At 39.2% G+C, this 27,609-nt stretch overlaps 1 protein-coding gene across 2 annotated transcripts in view; it reads right to left on the reverse strand.

The window, feature by feature from the left end:
• Positions 1 to 17,080, reverse strand: part of TBCA (tubulin folding cofactor A) — a 31,372-nt gene extending 14,292 nt beyond the window's left edge. Inside the window, exon 1 of one of the 2 annotated variants that reach the window (XM_083354750.1) lies at positions 16,915 to 17,080. In XM_083354750.1, the coding sequence (XP_083210876.1) occupies positions 16,915 to 16,967 (53 nt within the window). In that variant the 5' untranslated portion in view covers positions 16,968 to 17,080. Of the gene's footprint in view, positions 1 to 9,282; positions 9,397 to 16,914 lie in introns of those variants that run through there. The other variant, XM_083354749.1, reaches the window with a different exon arrangement.
• Between the last annotated feature and the right edge of the window lie 10,529 nt (positions 17,081 to 27,609).

The following is a 27,609-nucleotide window of genomic DNA, read 5'->3' on the forward strand; positions in this document are numbered from 1 at the left end:
GAATAAGCATGGCAGGAGCCATGGCTGTCACAAAAGAACATTATTATTTGGCTCAATTTGCCAATAAAGTACCTCCATGGTCCTTCAAGTAGAATATTCTACAAACAGTTAAGAGAGAAACATGAATTTTTGGCTGCTTGGTATCATATCTGACAGAAATCAAACATCATATTCTGCAATAAGAATATCATGCCAACTATCAAGCATGAAAGTGAGTGTGTTTAGGGATCCTGTGCTTACTTTGAATCAAACAGATTATCAAGTCATCTGTCAGTTGAAGCTGAATCATAGTAAGTCAATAATTGCAAATATACAGGCAAGTGTAAAAAAAAAAAGGATGAATACAATGTTTCAGAATGGCCAGGTCAGGCCACAACTAGCTACCACAAAAATGCTGTAGCAGGACGTGAAACAATGAAACAAACAGTTCAGTTAGAAACTCTCACACTGAGAGTCCACTATGGAGGAATGGGCCAGCATTCTAATGTAGCAATGTGAAAGACTGATCACCAATTATAGGAAGCATCTGGTTGGAGTCATTGCAGTTAAAAGTAGTGCAACCAATTACTGAACCTAAAGGGCAATTACTTTTTCAGATTAGCACACTACATGTGGGTTGTTTTTTTTTGGTAACATACCTTGGTGTTAATTGTATACAGCAGCAACATCTCTGATGTTTAGTGACAAGTTATGCAAAAAAATTCAGAAACTCCAAAAGGGCAAAGTTTTTTTCCCCACAGAACTATACCTCTGAACAATTTTTATGGGACTTCTCTGTTGAGTTCCAGTGCCAAAGGTAATTCTGTGCTTATTCCCACTGCTTTTCAGTTTCTTATTTTTCTCCTCACTTCATTTTGAAATCCATTACTGTTTCCTTTGCTACTCTGAATCTTCATTTCAGTTATGTGCCTAACATTTCTTTCTTTTTTTAAGATTACTGAGAGTGCTTGTTAAGTGGATAAAAAGACAGGTCCAAAATATTTGAACAAACTAACTGAGAGGTAAACTGTGCAAGATTAAGAAAGGAAAACATCTGCAGGTTACAAATAATTTTCCAACTTACAATTTCAAATGTTGTCTGAATGATATAGCAGCGACAACTGAATCTCCACTAATGCTTCTCAAAAGTAATGGCATAAACCTTGCCTACCATCTATCTTCTTACGCACCTAAAATTATGCATCAGGAAAAATTGTTTTGTTACTTTGCAAGCACTTACATTTTAATCTATTTGAGTTCAGAGGACTTTATATTCCATATCTTTGTGATTTGAATAAGGTTGCCAACTCTTATTTTAAAATGATTAGCAGTCGGAAGTAAATGTAGCTGTTACCATAGTAAACATCAGGTTTGTTTATACCAGGGGTGCCAAACTCAATTTCATTGAGGGCCGCATCAGCATTGCGGTTGCCCTCAGGGGGGCCGAGTGGGTATGGCCAGGGTGGGCGTGGCCTACTTGGTGGGCGTGGCTAGAGTGCATATGGCCTACTGGGTGGGCATGGCCAGCTCTACATCGTTCGCATCAAGGGTGCCTATGGGGGCCTGGGCAGGAGTGGGACAGGTCTGAGGGTCTCTGGCAGAAGGAGGGTCTCTGGGCCAGGGCCAAGGCAGTGGGGGCCGTTCCTTCACTGTTTCCAGGATGGCTTCGCGGGCCACATGAAACCACTTCGTGGGCCGGATCCGGCCCCCGGGCCTTGTGTTTGACATGTCTTGCTTATACTAATCCATGCTTACCTATGATTTAATCCTGAAGAAAAAAAGATATATGGCATGTTCTATTGAACCTATTTGGGGAGGGTAGTTTTTTTAGATACCTCATTAGAGGTAACAGTCTAGGCAGGGTGCATCCTCCAGGAGAACCTTAACTCTGCATCCTTAGAATCTTGGTTATTATAGCACCCAAAATCCAGGATGACATCCAATACACTATTCCACAGGTTTCCAAATATGAGGCCTTGTCAAACTGGGCTTAAGGGACAAGGTGGGGGATATTTCTGCTGTTATCATCCATCTGCTGTTTGACATTACCCCCTTGACCTTATCACCTGGTTAATTCCCCTTACTTACTGCTGGAGAATTTATTTCTTTAGATTCTATACACTGTAATCTACTAGGACTGCTGATGGATAACAAGCAAACCCAACCAACAAGTGGGAGTTATAGCTTATAGAGTTCATTTTTGACAGACTAGCTGTGGCCATTCTTGAAACAGAATGACCGGCAACAGTTATGTCTTTGTTATGCCATGGCTGGATTATTGCAATGCATTATAGATATATATGAAGTGACCTGGCCTTGAAACTGATTCAGAAACAACAGCTAGTGCAAACAGTACTGTTTAGTTTCCAATGGGTAATGGTTGAGAGTCATTATAGCCAAGTTGTAACTTTATTTCTGGAACTACATCATCTACTAGTTTGTTTCTGGGTGTAATTCATGCTACTGCTTATTACTATAAAGTCTTACAATATAACTTGGGTCCTGGGTACCGTCAAGGACCCCTACCTCAAATATACTGCTCAGCTGATGCAAACAGGACAGGACATGTAAGTCACTACCTTTTGGGAGATGGGCAGAAATAAGCCTTCTTTTTGATGGATCCCCACCTTCTGAATATTCTGTCTCCCACCACCAAAATTAGGATGGCTCCATCCTTGCTCATATTCAGGAGGGCAGTTGAAGCACTGCTTTTAAACACAGCTTTTAAGGAAAGATTATTGTTGCTATATCTACGTTATGGGTGAGGAAAGGTTGAGGAAAATTCAATAAAGTTACATTTATTTCAGCAACTGCTGGCATTAACTTTAGAAGTCAATTTACAACTCAGCCAGCCAGTATGAAAACTTTGTTAGTTTTTCTTTCTTTCTTACTAACAAGTCCGTGTGACTGGGTAAAGAGTTGTTCTTTTAATAGGTAAAAGAGGAAGGTGCAGGTGCCCAGGACATCAATCTCTGAAGTACTGAATATTTAATTAGTAAATTGTTATATTTGTTCATACTGATAGCTGGTCTACTGATTCCATTATTATTACTGATATTATACCAGTTATGAGACATTTAAATCCACAACTGAAGTAACAATAAATATTTGTAAACAAACACAGTAACCTACTGCTAAATGTGCATTTAACAAGCCTGTTCACAGACAGTGAAGCCTGTTCACAGACAGTGCAGTCTGTTGTTTTCCACCATATCTACCTACATTGGACCTGCCCCAGAGGCATACAATGCCTGAAAAATCAACCTATGTTGAAGTCAGGCTCATAAAAATACACTAAATTTATGCTGAAAATGATTGTCAATATTCCTCTTAAGAGGCACAGAGATGAAGCAGTGCAATGTGAAACAGTCATCATCCCTTTATACAATTTCAGACAGTTGACAGCAACAGACTCACACAATTGTGATGACTGTGTGCATTTGCTTCTTGTTTTAAATCTTATGCTTCCTACTTGAAAGAATCCCTAAATTCCATAGAGGAGCAAGGAGTTGTCATTTTTGCAATTATTATTAAATGACTAGATGATACAATAAAAAACAATCTGCCACAGTAGCAGGGCATTCTTGATATATGATTATAATGTGCACACACACTCCTATTTGTTTAGCATTGCAAACCCAATAGCAGGCTGTCAATTTAATGGTCAGTTTGTTGGGTGTTTTATTCTTATGAAATAAGAATCGGTAAAATAACAGAAGTTTTGATTATGGAATCATGCAGTTGGAAGGGACTATTTAGACCACAAGCCCAACTCCTTACTCAGTACAGAAATTCAAATTAAGACATACCAAATATATGGCTATCTAGTCTGATTGAATATATACTGCTCAAAAAAATAAAGGGAACACAAGATAAGACATCCTACTATTAAATACAGTACATTGTGTTGTTTAAGTGTTCCCTTTATTTTTTTGAGCAGTATATTAAAACCAGCCCATCATCCTGCTAGATAATGGGACAAATTCCTCTCATTGTTTGAAAGGTTTTTTTTAACAATCATAAGTTACCTTAATGTAACTTGAACTCTGAAATAAAAGATAAAATTTTGATCTTCTTTCTATGAAACATATGAAAATCAGTTTGGTCCAGTGGTTAAAGTATCCAGGGAGACTTTGAGTTCAAATTCCACCTTAGGCATGAAAGTTAGCTTGGAGACTTTGGGCCAGTCAATCTCAGCCCATCTCATCTCATAGGGTATTATTGGTGTGGGGAAAATAAGAGGAAAGAATATTTTTGTGTGTGCTGCCTTGAGTTATTTATTAAAAAATAACGGCAGGATATAAATAAACATCTTTTCAGCTATATGAAGAGTTATCAAAGATCCACTTAATTATTTTCTTTCAAGTCATCTTAAATAGCACAGGTATACGATGAGCAACGTTTCCCCCTCCCCCATTTTTTTTTTTACAAACTTGCCTAACAAACCTTTTGAATTCAAAACCCTGTAGCAATGTTGTAGACACCAAAATCTCAATTTAATAGACTTTTGGAGAGAGGTGCCGTCCATTAAATGTGGATCTGTGACTTTTGCATCAATTTATTATGTTTTGAATTACATATTAGAAATGGCATCATTTGCAGTAAAATCTTCATAGGATTAATGTCCTAATTACTAGTGTCCATTTAACAAAAAAATGTCTATTTAAAATTGACTAAACAAAGGTTTTATGGCAATTTTCATTTAGTCGAGGGTTTTCTTTCCCTTGTGTCAACCTGCTATTGTTTATTATTTGTGTCAAGTTGCAGTTTATCTCTTAAATGTTTAATTGTTCTTTCCCTTTCTCTTAATTTATAGCTTTTCTGTTAAATATATTTCCATATACAAAAATAACAATAGTTTCTTTTAAAAAAAATTCCTTAGAAACAGAACTGTTTAGCAATGTGCTTAAGCCTACACTTTTAAAATCCAGTTTTATTTCAAATTTGTGTTCTCTTAAATGCTCTTACAAATATATTTGTTAATATACTAAAAATAGTTATATTCAAAAATTCACTGACATGCAATTTAAGAATATTGGCAATGATTCAACGGTATGGCCATAAAAATGGGTTTTGTTCCAATTTTTCATTTCAGTAGTCCCTCTCTGAAGTTGTGCCATTTTAGTGCCATTTAACAATACCATAGATGCTGTATATAAATCACATAAATTGGGACCCAATCTCAGAAGAGAAAGTCAGAACACTTCTTAGGCAAAAATGTTCAGGCCCCTTCACATAGTCATCAAGTGTTAGCCATTTTAGTGATGTAAATGCTTACAAGAAGAAGAATAAGATTTTCCATCTAGTGTTGGAGGATAAGACTAGGGTAGCTCTTTTAGTGTAGCTCAATCACAACAGATTTCAAAACAATCCATTAAAGCTACAGGAGGAAAATAGGTACTTGGCTACAAAACTATGCATGCCGATTTGGTGCTGAGAGTTCCACTGAACATGACAAGAAAACTTTTGAATAAATATGTATCATACTTTGCTAAAGAGTAAGGGGACCAGACTTGCTTCTCTAATATATGGGTAATGGGTGATTTTAAGCCCCAAAGATACACTTATTTAATAAAGGGACACCTATACATCAATCTACAGCAATGTTCTTCTCACACTGACCCCTGAACCACATCTGAGACACACAAGAGCAGTTACTGTTTTCTGCCATTGAAAGACGAAAACGTGTCACACATCATAGAGATAATTGTTGTAAGTGGAAGAAGGATTAAGAGATTCCAAGTAATAAAATAAAAAATTGCAAAACCAGGGAGTGATTTTTCCCTCTGTGAAATGGAAGAGTACTCAGGAATATGATAGAAGTGTATCAGAGCAAGTACCTCTAGAAAGAGAAGCATGAACTCCAGAAAAAAACAATTAATAGAAAAATGTTTTTATAAATGTGGTGCTAATGCAATCTTTAGACTCACAATCCCTAAACTCCTAAGCCTCATTTGTCTGCTGTTTCTGACTCAATACACTTCCAAATACACTTCTTTATATTATATAAGGCATTATTCAGGAAATCCCAACAGAATAATAATTTAGACAAAACTCAGATTCAGCAAATTCTGTCCATTAACCAAAGTCCAGAGTTTGCTACAGTCCGAATATAACCTGCAAACCTAGCATTTAATCTACTACACGCTGAAAGACGAGTGATCCAACTAAGTATCAACAGTTCATTTTACGTTATCTAGTATAGACATTTATATCACTCTCTTAATAAAATTCTAGGGTTAACTTACTGAGTTAAAAATAAATGTAACTGCTCTTTTACACTGCTTTTTTTCTCCCAAAAAACACATTACACAGTTGTATTATTATTACAAGAAAATGCCTCAAGGAAAACTGATGGGAATGTTGCGCAAACACTGGAAATCTACTTACTCCAGCCAAATTGATTTAACACAGTGAAAAATGTTATGGAACTTGTTTTTCAGGCTAGTCATTCAGCCTGAGCATATGGGAATTTGCTAAGAGAATGAATGCATAAATATAACTAAATAAAAATTACACTTAGGAATCAACTGATTAAATTTCCCCTATTTTTAAAGCTAAGTAATTGTCTAGCTTTTCTCCTTCTGTGAGTGAATTTGCTTATATTGGGCATATATATTAAGAATGCCAGTAATACCAATATCAACATTTTGTTTTCAGTAGAATTCCGGGGGTTATTTTTTTTAAAAGCTCATTTATGTGCATTGTATTAATTCTTAATTGCCAATCCTGTCATTGAAGCAATGAATATGTGGACCATTTTTAATATAATATAAATATAAAAACCTTTAATGAAAAGAAAAAACCCAGTTAAAACAATTTTACAACAGAACATCATCATGCAGAGAATATTCTGATCCCCAGAAGAGCCCACTGATATCAAGTCAACATTTCTGTATCTGGATGGTTGAATCCTAATTTTATGCTCCATGCCAAAGTAATAGAATGGTCTCTAAAATATATTTTCATACAAAGATCAAAAATATCACTACAAATCACAGAACTAATATATATATATATATATATATATATATATATATATATATATATATATATATATATATATATACACACACACACACACACACACATATATATATATATACACACACACACACACACATATATATATATATATACACACACACACATATATATATATACACACACACACATATATATATATATATACACCACGAGCTAATCACAGACTATGTAGGACGATACAATATTGAACACATGGCAATATACACCACAATATGTAAAGGAGCCTTTAAACTAAAAAGACATTGACATATAATAAAATCAGCATACATTTTGGTTAGTAGGCATTTTTTTAAAAAAAAAAATTTATGGGCCTAAGAACAATAAATGCATTATTGCTTTTTTAAATTTTAAGAGCTCTGATTACAAATGGAATTCTAGTGGGAGTTAATCTTTAAATAACTTTATTTATGAGTGTACAGGATTTTTAAGCAGGTATTATTTTAGGACTGTGAATGTTTCAAAAATGATTCTCAAGAAGTGCTTTAGACCACAGTTCCTTTGAGCATAGTACCTCTCTATTTTTTCCCAAAGTCCTCCAAAAGGTTCCATTAGAACAATAATAAATTTTTTTGGAAATTTCATCTAAAACTATGGCTGAAATTAATATTGGAGTAAGGAGTTCAGAGGTTGCAACTCACTGTGTTCCCCAAAAATGACATTATTATTAAATGCTAGGTCAATTATTTCTTACCTTCTCCTTCAGCTAATTTTTAACTACAAATATACAAAACTGATATAAAATGTTCACTAGACAATTCTAATTATGTTTACAAAAAAGTACATTTGGAATTCTATTTTCTCTTAACTATTTTAAAGAGTTAATATAGCTCTAAAACAATACAAAAAAATCTGGCTTTGTGAAAATATTTCAATATTTTGATTAAGGCTTTCTAATAACTAAGCTTCAACAGTTGTAAACTAGTCAACCATTTCAAAGTCAAAGGCTATGATCCAGAACTTCATCTGCACAACAAGATCCTACTGCCAACTATGGCAGATGGAGCTTTGTAAGCAGCTCATTCTCACAGCTGGCAACAGGGAAGTCCTTGTGCACACAGGACTTCCTGGATGGATCATATAACGAAACTGGACAGCTAAGAAACTAAAAATTCCTAATCCTAGCAAATTTGTATTTGCTCTCGTTAAATTTTAAAATTCACTAACTTATGAGGAAAGCTATTCTTGTTTCTCATTTTTTTAAAAATTAAGTCACATAGCTAAAAGCATCAAACCGTTGATTTGCAGTTTCTTCTGGCATTTGACTACAATGGGCCTAGGCCACTATTGTGCAGTAACAAATTATCCTTTTTAAAAATGAAGGTTTGTCACTTCTTATGTTTATTGTTAATTGAATTTAGAGATATAATAAATAGTTACATTAAACTGTACAGCAATCATACCATAATCATAAGCATGCTCTCAGAAATAAATGCCATTCAGTTCCCTGGAACTCATTTTCAGCTAAATTAATACAGGGCTGCATATTTAATATCAGAAATTTGTAACATGAAAATTACTATAGGTAATTTTTCAGGGTAAACGTACCCTAAATAGTGTACTCTATGTACACTATTTTTTGTTCTTTAAAGTCTAATATTACAAGCAAAAAACAGACAAACCTAAATACTGTAGGAAAATACAGTATTCTTCCTAAAATTGCTCAGTTTAGCAAACATAAAGGTTTCTTGCTTAAAAATTGCTGGTGAAACAAGCCACCACCTAATTAGGTAAAAAGTTAAATTCTCTGAGGAGAAAAGAAAAGAGTTGCATTAGGAACTCAAATGCAATTGATTAGAAAGGTTGATAGATCATCAATTTATAATCTGAATGAGGTATATGAAATTTTAATCTCAAAATACTTGTTCAAGTGTCAACTTGATCATATTATTTAGAATTTTTAAGAATTAAAAAATTAAATGATTAATATTTACTAGGGCACAAAAATTACAAATTTAAACAATTTAACATTAAACTCATCAATATATTTTTATCCTACACTTTCTGAAGCAACATATATGGTTGTGTGTCATGTTTGTATGCAGCGTCCTGTCAGATAGGAAAGGCCTATAAACCACATGTGTTTTGAATGTATGGATGTACGTGTACAGGCAGGCATATTTTTTAAGGAAATACCACTTTCTAAGGCCCCCCAAACACAGATATTCCAACTAAGTAAACTGATATTCACAAACTGTATCGTACAGTAATTTGGCACTCTGTGAAAGTCTGAGCAGAGCTAACCATGAAGTGGCCTACCATTCTGCCCTGGTGATCTGTAAAAATGACTTTATGTCAAGCAGTTCGTGATGAATGTTTTCAGAAGGGGTTGAGCCCATCAGAAATGAATGATTACATTAGACAGTCATCCTCTCCAAACCAAATTATTTGTTCTTTGTTCAAGTTTCTACACCAATATATATTTCTGTATTAGAGAAGACAATGAAATCCAGCATTATGTCAAATAATCTTGGCCCTTCGGAATCCATATATGACATCTTCCAAGATGTCCCAACAGCATTATAAGGAAAACAAAGACTAAAATAAAATAAGTGTCACATTCTAACCAAGCAATTAATGACTTTTTGCACTCATGAAATTTTGTGGAAATAGAATGTTCATTTCATTTATAACCTGTTTGTTTCTCATCATATATCTAAAATCCTGATTCTAAAATGCTTATATTTTAATTACTGCTGTTTTAAATATGCCACCTGAATCTAGCACCATCCACAAAAATGGAATTTTATGACTAGGATCTGGTGCCCTTCAACTTCAGGACCCAATAGCTCCACCTAGCATAGCCAAATAATCTAAAATACGACCACATAATCCTGTCTATTTTAACACTGAGGTTAAAAGAGGGATCCAAATGCAGTTATTTCACCAGTAATAGTATTACATTTTACTTAGATTAAATCACTGATTTACCTCAATTAGTAGGCTATCTTTAATGGACAAAATCTGCTGAACAGGGATATATGCCTTGCTTGAACAATACTATGACTGAAGGAAGGCAGAGGAGGAAGGGAACAAAGACTCTAAAATCAGTGAAGGGGGCAACTTTCAGACTGTACCACACTAAGTGCTGCTTATGAAGAGGAAGAAGGGAGATACGGTGGAGAGAAAGGCAATATGCACCAGCCCTGCCATATCCACCGGCTTTTCTTACTTGCCGTAGTTGGGCTATAATCCTTCAGTCCATTTGTCTATTAAATAAAGGATGCCCTATGATGTAATTATATTTTATTTTATTTATTTTAATTCCATTTATATCCCGCCCTTCTCCGAAGACTCAGGGCGGCTTACAAGCTTAGCAGTAGCCTTCATTCTATGTATATGCCTGCTTATTAGGGCTTTCATACACCCCCCCAAGCGGCATTATTACAAAGTCAGCTTAATTGCCCCCAACAATCTGGGTCCTCATTTTACCTACCTCGGAAGGATGGAAGGCTGAGTCAACCTTGAGCCTGGTGGGATGCGAACCTGCACTAATTGCAGGCAGCTGGTGTTACTTAAGGAGGCATTAGAGACAAAAGTTTTTCCTAGTTTTCAGGGACAAAAATGTTTTTGGTTTCTTAAAAAAAAAACCTGCTAACAGGTTATTTAACATTTGGCATTGTGACTGCTTTATAGCACAGGAAGAATATACTAAAGCTACAGGCACAAGAATAAAGATTCCACTTTTGGAAAGGTTTTTAAAAAGTCTGACTTACCAAAAAAAAAGTCAATACACTTCTCCCATAGGTTCATGATGCAAAATTCTATAATCAAGGCTTGTAGATTTGTAATTATGGTATGTCAGCTACATTTAAAGAAGAGTGTTAAAAGATTGTTAAAGTTAAACTAACACAATTGCAATGTGAATTGTCTTAGTCTCATTCTAATCTACTGGTGTCAGTTTCATTTAATCAAAGAGAAACTATGGGCAAATGTCAGTACTACTTTCACATGTCCCTAACATACTACATTCATTTAGCAGCTTTTAAAGCCTATGATATTGAAATAGCTAAAAAAAGAGAGCAGTTTAACAGACATTTAAAAAATCAACATCTATTAAAGCAAAAATATTACACTAATTGCAGCTGCTTTTCAAGTGATATAGATTCTATATCATTTAACAAAATCCAGCTATTAAGTATATAATAGGAATAGCAATAGCATTTAGGCTTATATACTGCCCCATAGCAATTTACAGCAATTTCTGGGCAGTTTACAATGCAGAAGCATTATTTGCATATTGTCCCCAACAATCTGGGTCCTCATTTTACTGACCTTGGAAGAATAGAAGATTGAGTCAACCTTGAGGCCCATCAGGATCAAACTCCAGGCTTTGGGCAGTTTGCCTGCAATACTGCACTTTAACCACTGTGCCACCACGGCTCTAAGATAATTAATCACTGCACAATAAAAATACCAGGGTCCAAGAAGAGTAATAAAATGTTCAATTCATTCCTATTAATGGAGTGGTGGTTAAGCTTGATACAGCACAGACAGGTTAACTAGTTTGCCCACCCAAAACAACCCTCATAATTCCCCAAAACTGAATTCTGCATGCACTGAGCTACTGTGGAAGGAAAGCTCAGATTTCCAAAACTAAATAACTTTGATTTTCAATATGTAGCAAAAATAAGCAATTTCATTTGTCTGTCCGTGAAAAATATATCCATGAAGATTAGAACCTATAGAATTATTAGATCCAATCAAAATCATGCCTGGTAGGACAAAAGGCACAGTAGTATCTCTCTACTAGTGTTAATTAAAGTTGCAAAGACAAAATAAAGGCCAAAGTGATATTTTAAAGAAATATATTTATGTGTACAATATAGCTGATGCAAATGATATGTAGAAATAATATTTTCATTTGTTCATACCACCAGGTCTTAAAGACTTGACTCTCCCTAATCCTGGCCAAATTCTATTAAGGAAATTTAAGTAGAAGTGTGCAGGAGGTGTTTATGGGTAATACTTATAACCTGTAGCCAATAACACTTTTGTAGGTAAATAGAGACTCTGTATACTGTGTTCAGCACTGCATTACTGTGTACAATCCAAAATTCCTGTATCTCCAGTGAAAATGCATGAGTTTGGTTGGTTGTGGTCAGTTATAAGAAATATGAGAGTAATATACTCAGCCATATGCTGTGCAACTTATCCCATGATATTCATGGGAGAAAGCTGATCCAATAGATGACCACAAGGAATTTATTTTATGTCTCACCTTTTTCCTATGGTGATTAACAAAAATTAACAGATAAAAACAAAACAGAAAAAGCTAAAGATAAAATTAACACAAATTTTGGTTAATTAACAATTAGAAACTTGTCAAAAGAGGAATATCTTTAGATTTTCTAAATGTTTAGAAAGTGGGGGAGAGAGTGTATTCCTATACATAAAGTCCTCTGCTATGACCCAGAAATATGGACTTTTGATAGCAGTCATTTCAAAATAACCTTTCAGGAGATTTAACAGCCAGTTAGACTGTAAACTGACTGATTAAAAATCAATATTACGGTAACTTAAATTGCACCTGATAAGCAATAGGCCACTAATGCAAGTATTTCAATACAATCATCATGATTCCTGCATTCTCACACAAGCTATAGTCTAGTTGTTATATTTTGTACCAAATGCAACCTCCAAAAGTAGCGTTATAAAGAGCAAATTCAGGAACAGTTGGGGGTTAAAAAGCACCCCAGCTAATGAAATTACTCTTTAATGGATACCACAATCAGAATATGAATGCTGACAAACATCATCTTTAGATTACTGGATTTAACCTTTCCAGGCAATTATCAAACCTTTTTAACAGATTGACTGCTGTACTGCTCCTTATTTTGCAGAAGTAAGAAAGCAAAGTGTTGTCAATATGACTACGCTCAGCACTTTCAGACAGCTACTGAAGAATATTGGGTCACTATAGTTGAACAGCCTTTGTTTCAAATACTTGATCTTCACCACCTACTAAGCATAACTTGACAAAGTCATTGGGAGTTAGTTGTATACAAACTAGGAAGCAGCACTAATCATTTGGAAGGCTATCACACTGAATGATACTGAAACCTACCAATAGGACCAAGAGAACACTCACATTCCACATATTTAATTTGCAGCACGGAGCATTTACCAAGCCAATCAAATCAGTTGCAGTATTACATGCTAGTGGAAAATTCACTGAAATATGTGCAGATAATCTGCATCATTTAGATGTGATGCAAATCTATTGGTCCTGCAAAGCTATTATCTTTTTCAGAAATCAAATACTTAAAATTGGCTTAGAGGTACACTACACTCCAGTTCCCAAGGAAGGGTTTCTTCAGCACAATCTTATTAGCAATGCATATTTTGAAAGTGATTTGGAAAAAATGCCTCAAGCCTTATGCAAACACAGCACATTTCTACTACATGTACCCTTAAGTCACACCATTTTACCTAGTCTTCTGGCCCAGCAGATTTGTTTAACTACTTATCATGATGGTATATAGATCAAGAAGTTATGGTGGAATGGAAATTTTATTCCCTCATTATAAAATCTAGGGAATACAACTGGGAAAATAAAAATTCCTTCAAAGACCTGTCTCAGCAACTAGTCACAGCCATTACCTACACTCAGAAAAGGACCACATACATTTTTACAAAATTCTGTTAAGATCCACAGACTGAAGAAACAGAAATAAAACAATTCAAGCAATGCAACTTTTAAGATGCTATCAGATATGAGGTTGATTGGGGGTTTTTTTGGGGGGGGGCAAGAAGGAATTTCTTACTAGAATAATGGTAAATGGAGAAGATTAAGAAATATCTCTGTGTGTGTTTGATTTAAAGAAAACAAGATCAGGCAAATTTACAATAAAACATTTGTGTGTTTTATGTGTGTATGCATGTGTGCAAAACATCACTAAAGCAGTGAAGCAGAGAAATTCCTATGTTGTGAGGGCCTTTCCAGATCGCCATATTATTTAAGTGCATGAAGAGCCATATCACTTATCCATCAGTCAAGACAAATGTTTCATTCTGTATACAGACACAGAAAACCTATGAGAACTCTTGAAGTCTAGAAGGCAGCTTAGGTATGTACATACAAACTAAGTATGGATTTTGAAATGTATAAATCATAAATAAAATAAGCAAACAATTTAAAATATAGGAAGTCCTCACTTACTGACCACAACATCTTCACTGCTAAGCAACAAAGATGAAAGGGGAAACCATGTGACTTTGCAGTTATATCAACTTCATTCAAGTGAATTTAAGTGAAACAGCCATGCTCACTGAATTTAATATTACATGATTGCAACTTGTGACTTCCTGAGGGCTTCACCACTGACTTTCAAAAGCCAGCTGTGAAGGTCATAAATGGCAATCATGTGACTCTGGAGTGCTGTACCTGTCATAAGTGTGCACCCATTACCAAGAGTTTGAAGCACGACCATGGGACCACTGCAACTTTGAGGACCAGTCATAGATCTCCTTTTTCAGCACCACTGTAATTTTGAACATTCACTGAGCAAGAGGTAAGTGAACACTAAGTTTTACATTGATAACAAAAAATGATCAAGTTACTTACTATCCATTTTGTTAGTATTTAGCAAATGAAGTAGTGTTTTTATCTGAAAGAAAGATGTTCTAAATTTAAGATACTCTACCGATTTCCACAGGATCAGAAAGAAAAAAATATTGTAAATTCAAAAGTTCTATTCACTGCCCAGCTTGTCAAACTAGCATTGCCAATTCCAGCTGAAACAGGTCCTAGACATTTCCCCCAGATGTGTCATTTGCCTGCATAAATACATCAGTCAGAAACCATGCTCCAAAAAGGGGGTCAGAAGAAAAAAGAGTTAATAGGTGTTGATTAAAATTAATTGCCTGTAAAATAAGATATGTCATTTGTAAAACTAATTGATTCTCATCTGCATATGGCATTCATTCTCACACACAAAAATACATAATTGCACATGGACATTTCCCTTCACCCCAACAGAAAGAGCCAATAAGGGAAGAACTCCAGGATGAAGCTGTGATGAGAGGAATAACTGCTGCCCTTGAAAGGGAAAATAAGGAAACAAAATTTTCTGGAGGGACAAAAGAAAGGAAAGAGAAACTGTGTGTTTGTACATACATCCACCTAATAAGCAGCCTCACCCAAGCAGTGGGTTGTCTTCAGACTTACCAAGACATCTAGCTTTTCAGCAGCAATATATGTAGTCCTTTGCATCTCATGCTTATACTTTTATTTTGAAAAGTTTCTAGTTATATCAAGGAATGTTAAGAAGAGCCTCTGTGCTCTCAGATATTATTAGGGATTGAATCTTTTTGTTGTGCTGAAATAAGAAAGTTGATAGTACATGTCTCTCAGGAAAGTGCATTACAGAAACTGGACAAAAATATTTTCTTCCCCATGACATGTTAAGCCTACAAAACTGCAACATTTTGCTGCAAACCAAATTTTAATTCATTAACTGATCATTAAGCCATTTCATAACCTGCTGTAATATTAAGACTACCATTACAAAAACCTGTGAATTCATGACAATACTGTGTTACTTAACTGTAACCCCATTTCTCTCCGACCCATCCCCACCCAACCCAGAACACACAATTACACAAGTGATCTGCAAGTAGCCTTAAGAAGATTCTGGATAGAGGTCAAACAGCCTAAACTGAAAGAAAACAGAACTGGATATAGATTAGCAAATGCTCAATCAGCATCTTTTACTCTTCACAAAAATGGGCATGAAGTAAATACATAAAAATTACTTTATCATATTTGTATGTCACATGTTCTCTCAGCAAAGCTAACTCTTGCTATCTTAAAATGATTTCCCACTCTACCAGCTCAAGTAGTTGTCTTTGCTACTGCATGAGATCTACAAAAGTGAATATTACATATGTGTATGCACAATATCCACACAGTACATTTCATATGTAGAGGTGCTACACTAAGCAATAAAATTATTATTACATTACATGGGTCTTGGACATAAACTTGAAGCCAGTTCATTTACAGCTGGAAATATGTTTTGACCGTTATACACATTTAAATGATCATGGAATACCAGTTAGCTGTAAGCAAAAATCAAGAAAAAGTGTGGATTACAACTGACATTTGTGAATCGAGCAACTTTAGTGGTTGTACTCCAATCATCATTAGTAACTGTGGCAAAGAATCTGGAATATACACTAAATACAGGTATTAAGTAGAAAAAAGCATTCTGGATCAGCTAGCTAAGATACACCGGAGTAACATTTCCTCCATATAAAGATAGCACAATCAGTGGGGTGAAAATGATAGTTCAGTATATCCAGACAGTTATAGGTTAGGGAAAAGAAAATACGTATTTAAGGTGTCCGTAATCACAAAACTGTGTCTACAAAACAGTACATGAACAGGCACATAACCGCTTATTCTCTGGCTGCTAAGTAGAGCCTCCCTACTTGCCAATGAAAAGAGGTCCTGGCTTTGGGGTAAAAGGTGGAAGGGGGAAAAAACTAAATTTGCTTAGCGAACAAACCTAGAAATGGGAGCGGCAAGGTTCAATTTCACACTCGGCCACCGACCGATCAACATCTCTTAATTTAACCTTCCTCACAGGACTGCTGCACGCAGGGAAAGTGTTCTTCTTGAGTCAAAAACAACCACCATTACATGCATGCATTTCAGTGGCAACCTCGGCTCTTTTATGACTCGTGGACTTCAACTCCCAGAATTCCTGAGCCAGCTACGCTGGCTCAGGAATTCTGGGAGTTGAAGTCCACGAGTCATAAAAGAGCCGAGGTTGCCGACCAAGTTGATGCTTCCTCTTCCAGCCAACGCGCCGACCGACGGCAGTTGAATTGCGGCCCTGCGAGTTCCCCCCCCCCCGTACAAGGCCCTACTCGTCAGATACTCACCGTTTCACTACGCCTGTTTTTATTTTGATCTGTCTGACGCGAGGGTCGGCCATGGGGAGACTGGGACGGTAAGCAAAAACGGCCGGCAGCGACGCAACGAAACGCTGACACAAAACAGGTAACGAGAGAAACCCCGCGACCAACAGCCCAACACCATTCAAAGGGTAAAGCGCATGCGCGAAGATAAACGTATGCGCTAGAATTAACTCCGCCTTTCAGTGGACTGTACCACTGAAGAGGGGAGGGGGAGAATTTAAAGGCAGGGGTTAGGAAATGATGCATCATCTTTGGAAAATAAACTTCTTCCCCTTGGAGCTTTTCTACTGTGAATCTCGTTCTGCTCGAATGAAAAAGAAACGACTCTCTCGCCGAAGAGCGGTTTGATGTTGTTAGGTCCCAAATCTTACCCCACTACGGTATTAATAGATTCGCCTTAGAGAAAACAAAAGTCGTCATACTAAACCGTTGATTGCTGAATCATGGTTTGTTAGTCATGCTTCAGTGATGGAATTCATTAAACATCAACCTAAAGTTAAAAGCAGGCTCTTAAATGCACATACATAAATATAATTATTTAATTTTGGCAATAACAATAACTCAAGAATTGCAAGCAGTAGATTTAGAACTGTCTTGTTCATAAAAGCTGTCGCATTTTTTTCACTTGAAAATCCTGAGAATTGTAAATAGAGGATGAGTATCAAAATTCCACCAGTTCCTTGTATGAGACAGTTAGTGTAACTATAGCATAACAGCACAATTTTATAATATCTAGTCTGATGTAAGTATACTTTTTTTTTTTTTTATTGAAAAGTTTTAAAAAATACAATTTTCCTTTAAGAAACCCCCCTTCCCCCTCCCTCCTCCCCTCCCTACCTCCCCCCTATCTCCCCCCCTCCCCCTCTCCCTCCTCCCTCCCCTGCCTCCCCCCCTCTACTTCCCCTCCTCCCCCCCTCCCCCCCCTCCGACTTCCCAGAGCAGAATACAAGGTATATATCTAAAAAACAATCATAAACAATCATATACTAACAATTATAAACTCTAAAATCCATCACTCTCTAGCTTATATAGAGTAAACCAGTCCTTAACAATACTAAATATATATAAAAAACTAAAATAAAAGAAAACTAGCATCATTCCCATCTATGTTCTTCCACATTTCCCTATTACCTAAACATATTCTCATTTACACCTCACAAACACCTATCCCTATTAACCTCTCTAGCCAAAATAGACTATAATAGATAGTTCTTACACAAATTAACCCGCATTAACCCACAAAACTTTCTTCCTCTTCCTCTGTAATAAATTGTCCATTAATTCCAAATTAAAGATTCTGTTGCCATACATATCATCCCAAAACTTTTAAAAACACAACTACCACTTGTCTATAAGTATATTGTGGAAGTTCCATAGATTTCTGCTGGTCTTATTTTTTTGTCTTTTTTGAGCGTTTTAAGGCAGCACGCGTCACCCTCTGTTCTCTAATATCATCCAAAAGAGTTGCAGCTTGAACTCCTCCTGTACCCTTCTCGTCTATCAGTCCATCTTCATCCTCTTGATGTTCTCCTTCTCCAGATCCCTCTGCAGCTTCCAGAAGTGTTGATGGGGTTACATTTAAAACATTGTTGTAAAAGTCATGCGCTTGCTTCACATTACCCAAACAGTACCTTTTGCCATCATACATGAAGCTCAGCCCAGCTGGGATCTCCCATCTGAACCTTATATCCCTTTGCTTGAGCTCTTGCACAAGAAAAATAAAATCCTTCCTTCTCTTTAAAATCTTTGGAGGAATTTCTTTTAGAACCAAAACTTCTTGACCAGCAATCACAACTTTAGTATCATAGGCAGCTTGTATAACTTCATCTCTAACTTCCCTTTTTACAAAATAAACCACCACATCTCTAGGCAACTTTCTCTGTTTAGCAATCCACGAATTCACACGAAACACTTTGTCCATACCTTGTTTTATTTCAGATGCTGGATGATTCAATACCCCCTCAAAAGCCTCAGAAACCAGCTGCTTTAAATCTTCCTTAATATTCTCTTTTAGGCCTCTAATTCTCACAGCAAACTGCATCTGGTAAAATTGGGCCAGGCTCTGTTCACTATCCATTTTGTCTTTTAAATCTTCAATTTCCAAAACTTTTGCTTCTAATATAGCATTCTTTTGAGTCAAGTCTTGCACTTGGTCATCCAGCACCTCCACACATTTAGCAACTTTATGCACTGAGGACAAAATGTCTGCCTTCATCTCTCTAAGTTTCTGTTCCATCCTTTCTTCCATTCTCTGCTCCAATTTCTCCAATTTCTCCTCCATCTGTGCAAATTTAGCACCCATTGACTCCAGAATTAACTGGGTATGTTTTTCAAGATCCTTCGAAGTCAATACATCAGGAGAATGCAACGCCTGCAGTAATGATTGTTGTTGCACCGGAGAATTTCCAGCACTCCGAAAAGTTCTAGGGGGAGGTTTAGCCGCCATCTTTTACTTACAATTGTGACGCACTTTCACTTTAAGTTTTAAGCAAAGTCCATCAAGCTTGAGAGTAAAATAAAATAATCTTCTTCATCTCTTCATCTTTCCCTCTTGTACTGCTCTGCCTGCTCTTTTCCTTCCATAGTCTCTCCTTCAAGCAGGGATGGTCGCAGACGCCTGGCTCTGCTCCATAAAGTCAGGAGCAGAGACGCTAGCCAGCTGGGAGCAGCCCAGGCTACGGGGGAGTTCAATCCTTCAGCCGCCCAAGCTCCAAGCTCAGGCGGCCCCGGAGAACTCAACCCCCACCTGGGGGCTCACCCCCTCCTCTTCTCCCGAGGAGGGGGCTTCGAATTCGCCCGAACAGCTGATCGGCGCTGTTTCGGGCGAAAAATCACACAGCTGAGCTGCGGGCAGCCCGGGAAGGCTGTCTCCGGCTCCACGGAGCCACCGGAAGCCTGATGTAAGTATACTTTTGATTCTGTGAAGTGGGATTCAAAATAAGCGTTAGAATATAATACTACAGTCCAGAATATTTAATCTTGGCAACCAAGGGGTTGTATTCCTTATTTTTCCTCCCAGTTTGGTCATGATTTATATTTATGGACAAAGCTTTTTGTCTAACCCTACCAAGCTTTGCTGCAGCAGCCTTAGGTTTCCCTGCCTTTCCATACAAGGGCCAATCCTGTTTAGCTTTGTCAGTTTAACCAAGATCAATTAAACAAGTTAGAAAGCATGTAAAAATGCAAGTAGAAAAATAGGGACCACTACTGTAATGTAGTGGGTCTGACGCAAGGAAGAGACGCCAGCCGGAGTACGTGTTCAGCTCTTTATTAGGGGGGGGGTAGCGTACTGAGGAACAAGGGTTACCTGGCCTCCTTAAATACCTAGCCAGGTAGGTGTCCAGCCAATGGGGTTGGCCCTAGGTTTCCCGCCGAAACTGAGGTTCCCGCCAAAACCGTCTAGGCCAACGCCCCCTAGTGGCTGTTGCCATGCAGATACCTGCACTGGATACATAACACCCCTCCCCCCCTTAGAGAAGAACCACATGACAACTGTAGAACCAACATTACAACTATATACATACTATGTACAATGTGTACTGATACATATGCAGCTGTTGGGTGGTCATTTGCACACATAGTCCGCTAAGTATGCCGGTGCCCTGTGGGGCCTGGTGGACCGTCTGGGTGTGGCTTGGCCCTGGACTTGGACAGTGGGCTCGTGATGCCTTTGTTCTGGGTTGAGCAGGGTTGGTTGCAGGAGGCCATCCTCCTCTAGCTCTGGTTCCGAGTCATTTTCGGTTGGACTGACCTCCCCTGGGGTGTGGCTGTCCTGTTGGCCGTGGGTGGTGTACTCAGGGACCCTTCCTCTGAGCTGGTCAATATGTCGCCTTATGTGTCGATCCCCCTCCACCCCCACGATGTAGGAGAGAGGCCCAGTTTTCTCAACCACAGTCCCCGGAATCCATGGATGCCCTGCCCCATAGTTCCTTGCCCAAACCAGGTCCCCCACGTTGAGAACCCTGTGTGATGATGCTGATGATGAGGGCCTATCCGTCTCTGCTGCCACTCGGTCAGGGTGCAAACGGTCAAGCTTGGTGATGAGGCGCCGTCCCCATCGCAGTTCTGCTGGGCTCTTTCCGGTGGCAACGCATGGTGTAGTGTGTGGGGCAAGCAGAAATTTCGCCAGTTTGTGGTGCCAATCCCCGCTAATGATGCGCCGGAGTGCGTCCTTGGTCATCCTTACCATCCGTTCAGCTTGCCCGTTAGTCGATGGGTGGAAGGGCGTGGAGGTGGCATGCCTAATCCAATTCGCCTTCAAGAACGCCTGGAAATCATTAGCAGTAAACTGAGGCCCGTTATCAGACACAATTAGGTCGGGGAGGCTGTGTGTGGCAAAGAGGGCTCTGAGCACCTGGATTGTCCTTGCTGAGGTCATGTTGGGGACCGGGACTACCTCCAGCCACTTGGAGTGGCTGTCCACTATGACTAAGAACAGTTGGCCCTGGAATGGCCCTGCATAGTCGATGTGAATGCGGGACCAGGGTGTGTGTGTGGCTTCCCACCTGTGTACTGGGGCATGAGGCATTTCTGGCCTAGATCTCTGGCATGTGTAACAGGCCTTGACCCGTTCCTCAATATCCTTGTCCAGCCCTGACCACCAGAGGTAGCTTCTGGCCAGTGCCTTCATCCTATCCACCCCCGGATGTCCCTCATGTAAGGATTCCAATACCCTGCCCCGGACTGCTGTGGGGATGATGACCCTGCTTCCCCAAAGGAGACAACCCCGGTGCGTGGAGAGCTCATGTTTCCTGGTGAAATAGGCCTGGAACTCAGGCCCCGGGGACTTGTCCTGCCACCCCGTGCAAACCCATGAGTGTACCCTGCTCATGATGTTGTCAGTGGCTGTGCTGCTTGCAATGTCCTTGGCATGTACTGGGCATTCTGGTAGTTCCTGCAGAACTAGGATCTGTGTTGCTGGTGCCGGGTCTGGTTCAGTGGTGTCAATGGGTAGCCTACTTAGGCCGTCTGCGTGGCCCATCTCCTTCCCTGGCTTGTGCACCAGCTTGCAATTGTAAGCTGCAAGGAAGATGGACCACCGGAGCATTCTGGGGGACAGTATTTGGGGGGTCTGCTTGTCTGTTGTGAACAGGCCTAGCAGGGGTTTGTGGTCTGTGTAGACAGTGAACTCCCTGCCATACAGATAATCGTGGAACTTCTTGATTCCTGCCACGATTGCCAGGGCTTCCCTATCTATTTGGGCGTAGTTCCTCTCTGCTCCAGACAGCGTCCTGGAATAGTAGGCTATAGGGATTTGAGCCCCATTAGGTTCGAGGTGACTTAGTACCGTGCCCACACCATAAAGGGATGCATCACACGCGATGCATATGGGCTTTGTTTCAATGAAATGGGTTACTGTGGACCTATTAGACAGTAGTGCTTTTAAGGCTCTGAAACTTTGGTCGTGGATGGAAGTCCAGACCCATGCTGCCTTCTTGTCCAGTAACCTGTGAAGTGGCTCTGCAATGGCTGCCTTGTGTGGAAGGAATGTATGATAGAAGTTAAGCAGGCCCAGGAATGCCTGTAGCTCTGCCTTGTTCTTAGGTGTAGGTGCCAGTTTGATTGCCCTCACCTTGGACTCTGTGGGGTGGATTCCCTTGGCATCTACCCTGAATCCCAGAAATTCAGTGGATTGGACACCAATGCTGCACTTTTCCCTCTTCATTTTGAGTCCAGCAGTGCGCAGCCTGTTTAGTACCTCCCTCAGCCTACCTGCCGGTTCTTCAGCTGATGCTCCTGTGATCAGGACGTCATCAAAATAAGGGCAAACCCCTGGAATGCCCCTGAGTGTCTTTTCCATGATCTCCTGAAAAATGCCAGGAGCTATGCTGATCCCAAACTGCAGCCTGTTTACCCTGAACGCTCCCCTGTGTGTCACTATCGTTTGAGCGCCCGCCGTTTCCCGGGTAACCGTGAGTTGCTGGTACGCCTGTGCAAGATTGAGCCTTGCAAAGATGGCGCCGCCTTGGAGGGAAGCGAGAAAGTGGCTGACCATGGGGACCGGGTACGCGTGCGGATTTAGGGCGCGGTTCACCAAACACTTGTAGTCGGTGCAGATCCTTACCTCCCCGTTGGCTTTTAGTGGGGTGACTATCGGGGTCTCCCACTCCCCCCCATCTACGGGCTCTAAGATTCCCTGGGCCACCAGCTTATCCAGTTCGCACTCGATCTTGTGCTTGAGCGCGAAGGGAACTCGCCGCGGCCTAACCCTAATGGGGGGAATGTTCGGGTTTAGCTTGAAGGAGATGGGGGGCCCTGTGTACCTGCCCAGCGTCCCATCGAAGACGTCTGCGAACTCTTTGCAGACAGCCTCGATGGATTCTCCCTGGATCCAGTGGATCCCGGAGACGATGATTCCCAGGGCCTCAAACCAGTCTAGGCCGACTAGGCTGGCTCTCCGGCCCTCTACCACTACAACCTCCAGGTGCTCTTCACGACCCTTAAACCCCACGGAAAGGGTGGCCTCCCCCTTTACCTTGACCGGCGAGTTTTGGAAATCAGTCAGGGCTAAATTTGAAGGCCGTAATTTAATCCGCTGCTTGCTCTGGCCGTTGATATAGTTAAGGTTCTCACCCAAAATGACGGAGACCGCTGATCCAGAGTCAAGCTCCATGCTGCAAGGAATGCCTTGCAAGCGGATTGTTAGTCTAATTTTTGGTTTGAGCAGCCAGCGGCTACCCGTGTGGTGGATGGCCAGCCGGCTCTCAACATAGCCAATTCTTAATTTGGTCGGGGCCCCAGTACCTTCGAATGGCGATTCCTCTAGGCGCAGCTCGTGGATCTCTTCTCGGGTTGTGGTGGCTGGCGGTCGCGTTGGGGAAAAGGAAAAGATTCCTCTTTTCCTTCAGCGTGCGGTGCGTTCCCCCAGTGACTTCAGCTCTTCTGTCGGCATTATCCCACCTTCGTCGCCACTGTAATGTAGTGGGTCCGACGCAAGGAAGAGACGCCAGCCGGAGTACGTGTTCAGCTCTTTATTGGGGGGGTAGCGTACTGAGGAACAAGGGTTACCTGGCCTCCTTAAATACTTAGCCAGGTAAGTGTCCAGCCAATGGGGTTGGCCCTAGGTTTCCTGCCGAAACTGAGGTTCCCGCCAAAACCGTCCAGGCCAACACCCCCTAGTGGCTGTTGCCATGCAGATACCTGCACTGGATACATAACACCTACGGTGGGAAGGTAACAGCGTTACGTGCGCCTTTGGCGTCTAGTCATGCCGGCCACATGACCACGGAGACATCCTCGGACAAGCGCTGGCTCTTCGGCTTTGAAACGGAGATGAGCACCGGCCCCTAGAGTCGGAAACGACTAGCACGCATGTGCGGGGGAACCTTTACCTTTATCTTTTTACAAGAAATTAAATGAATGTTATACTCTCTTATACCTATAGATCTCCAGCATGTTCCCTCAATTTCCTATTTTACTTTTGTTTCTTTTTCAAAATAGATAGAGGCACTTCAAAACTATGGTCTGCAAATATCTTTTTTTAAAAAAACAATGTTTATGGGTCCTGTGTGGATCTGAGAGGCATTTCTGGAAGTATAATTGGATTAGAGGATGGTGCTTGGCATTACAGCATTTCATCTTTAAAAGCAACAAAGCCCATAGGTGCCATGTTGGAGAACAGCATGATATGACAATCAGGGATGGACAAGCTTAATTTCCCTAAAGCAGGAAAACCTTTCATTTTTTTTCTAGGTGGTGGAATGAGAGAGAGAAAGAAGGAGTGGGGGAGATTCTCAGATTCCTGCTATGTGCCTCTCAGACACATATAAGGACAATCAGTTGCCATAAGTACAAGTGGCTCCCCAAAGGTGGATTTTGAATGTTTCCCTTTCCACTTTGCTTTAGAAAACTTACAACCCCTTTTTGCCATTAGTTTGTTATGCAATCCCATCAGGTTTCTACAGAACATAGTTTGAAAATTCCTGCCTCAAAGTATATTCATTCTGGCAGCCAGAAAGATTTAAAAAGTTATCACATTTTTTCTGAAGCAGGTTTTAGTTGAGCTGGAGACAACAGTGCTGAGAACAATTTATTCTGGTTGGACTAAGAAGGCAGTATCTCCTTGTGTGTGATGCAGAATGAAGCAATGCCTTCGTATTCATTCCAGTTAACTATACTATTGAAAACCTACTTACAGCCTGGGAAATTTAGAGCTTGTCTATGAACACAACTCTGGCTTCTTCTATTAAAAAGAACATGTTATGCTCAAAAGCACCTGAAATGCATTATTTGTGATAGGTTGTTGTACAGTCAGGCAGGCCTGGCTTTAACCACAATAAGTTCATAACAACAACAACAGTCTCTAGACCACCTTTGTTACATACAAAACTAGCATCAGATGAAAAATGAACATGCATTAAAGTCACATATTCTTTGTGGCTTTTTCAACACCATAACCATGACTGTTGTCAAGTGATAGTCAGAAGTCACACCCCTCTTGACCGGTGCATTTGGAATTTTTATTTTTATTTTGGGGTTAGTATAACAGAGATGATCATCACCCCATAGAGTCGGAAATGATTGGACAGGGAAAACGTTCACCTTTAATAGGCTCCACAGCTTGAAACAATTTGGAAACCCTTGATTGACATTATCCAGCTCAGTCTTAACTATTTACCTTTTTAATCCTTGGGCAGAGAATTTTCCAGAACCACTGAAAATAACATTGTGGTAATTAGGTCCATCCAATGGTTCCAAAGGAAGAGCCCTTTTGTTATTACTGTACACTTTTAATCCCTTTGTATACACAGTAACAAAACTGGCATACAATTTAGAGATAAGTATATAGAGCAAGAGAAAGACTCTTCAAGAAAACCAAATAAGGCTTGATTTGAGCATATACAAAATAAAACTGAATTCTTCCTCTGCTTCATCTACTTATATGATACATTTTAAAATTGGAGTGCTTTTTCTTCCTGCCTCCGGGAAGATTTTATCTCACAAAAAATTTCTTCTTTCCTTTTCAGAAGTTAGTTGCTGCTGTCAGAGAAAACACAGAAAAACCTCTTTCCCCTCTATCTGACTTCAGTAGGAATGGGAAGTGAATTGCTTTTGCTTGAAGATTTAGTCAACCTCCAAACTTGTTTTCCATCTTAGAGGTAAAAAGGATTGTTTCTGTTTCTGGATGTGCTCTGTTCTCGGATGTGCTCTGTTCTCATGGGAATCATTAGAAACTAGCATTGTTAGCATTCCTCTTAAAACAGATTAAACAGTTATTGTGAAGATGTCAGCAATGTGGCTTGTAGGGACAGAATTTCCCTTTATTTACATGAAGTCTTTGTAATGAAATCCACTCTAATTACAGCCTCATTGCTCTAAGATGGCTGAAAAATTTGTTTTGCCAACAATTTGTCCAACAATTTACAATGAATGATTTCATATAACTCCATAAACTATAAATCTTGTTTGCAAGGCACAGTGGCTAGATTCATACAATTTACCAAGCCAATTCTAAAATCACTACTGTGTGGCTTAGCCATAATATTTCACAGGTCTGGTACACCAATGTATTCATTTTCTAGTGAGATCAGGTCTCCTTTAGACATTCTACTAACCACCCAAAAGCTGTTTATGAGTACAAGCTTTGCTGGGTGAACATGTAAACGGGTAATTATTTGGAAAGAGATAATAGAACAAACATTTCCTACAATATCAACACAAATTCTCCTTCCACTGACTCTTACATGTGTTGTAGGAGTACAAAAAAAATACAAGTCAAGAACTAATCAGCACAGGGAAGTAGCTTCTATGTATTAGGGAGAACATCTAAATTTGTTTAAATATGAGGATTTCCCATTTAGTGAGTTAGACAGCACATCTATATTCATTTGTGCCTTCACAGAAAGACTGGTGCTATTTCTATGTGCGGGGTGAAAATATCAACATTATTGTTTCCTAGCTCATTTCCACTTGATAGAGATTCTCAGAACAGGGTGAGGGGTAGCAAAGGAGAATGGAATTTATGTACATGCATTAAAGAGTGAATGCATTCTTTTGTGAATGATTTACTAAAGGGCTTTCCTCACAGATGAAGAGAGATCTGATATAACACCTCTTTGTTCTGACACATTTTGTAATCCTGATGTGCAGTTTTTAATGTATCATGTTACATTAAGTTTAGCCCATGACCGTGTAACATAAATTTTTGTAAAAGGAGAAACATAACATGATGCTGTCTTTAGAAGGCACACTTTTTCACATTCTTTTTCCAATGAATAGCCAAACTACAAACCAAGGTAACAGACAAAGTGAAGTGAATCACATCCACAAACCAGTCTATTTTTCTTAGATAATTTTGCTCATTCTTATGTAGTCAATTATTTCAGTCAGGTTTCATGTTGCAATGCATGATGAATTTGATGGGCATATTTTGGGATTACTCTTAGTTAGATTTTATTCAGTGCCAACCAAAAGTAACCTAACAGAGATTTAAGATAGTAAAATATACAGAGCTGTTTGCTTCCCAGAGGAAAAATAATAAACATTAGATTTTTCAAAAAAACAATTATGTGTGAAATTCAATGGACACAAATACCATTATACACTCCAAATTGCCATTATAATCTCATTAATAGAAAAGTCAGCATGACAGCAATTTGATAAGCTAATATGACAATGTATCTTTATGCCTTCCTAAATTTCAGAAAAAAATATTGAGTA

Source organism: Vipera ursinii, assembly GCF_947247035.1.
Source record: "Vipera ursinii genome assembly, chromosome: 2".
Taxonomy (NCBI): Eukaryota; Metazoa; Chordata; class Lepidosauria; order Squamata; family Viperidae; genus Vipera; species Vipera ursinii.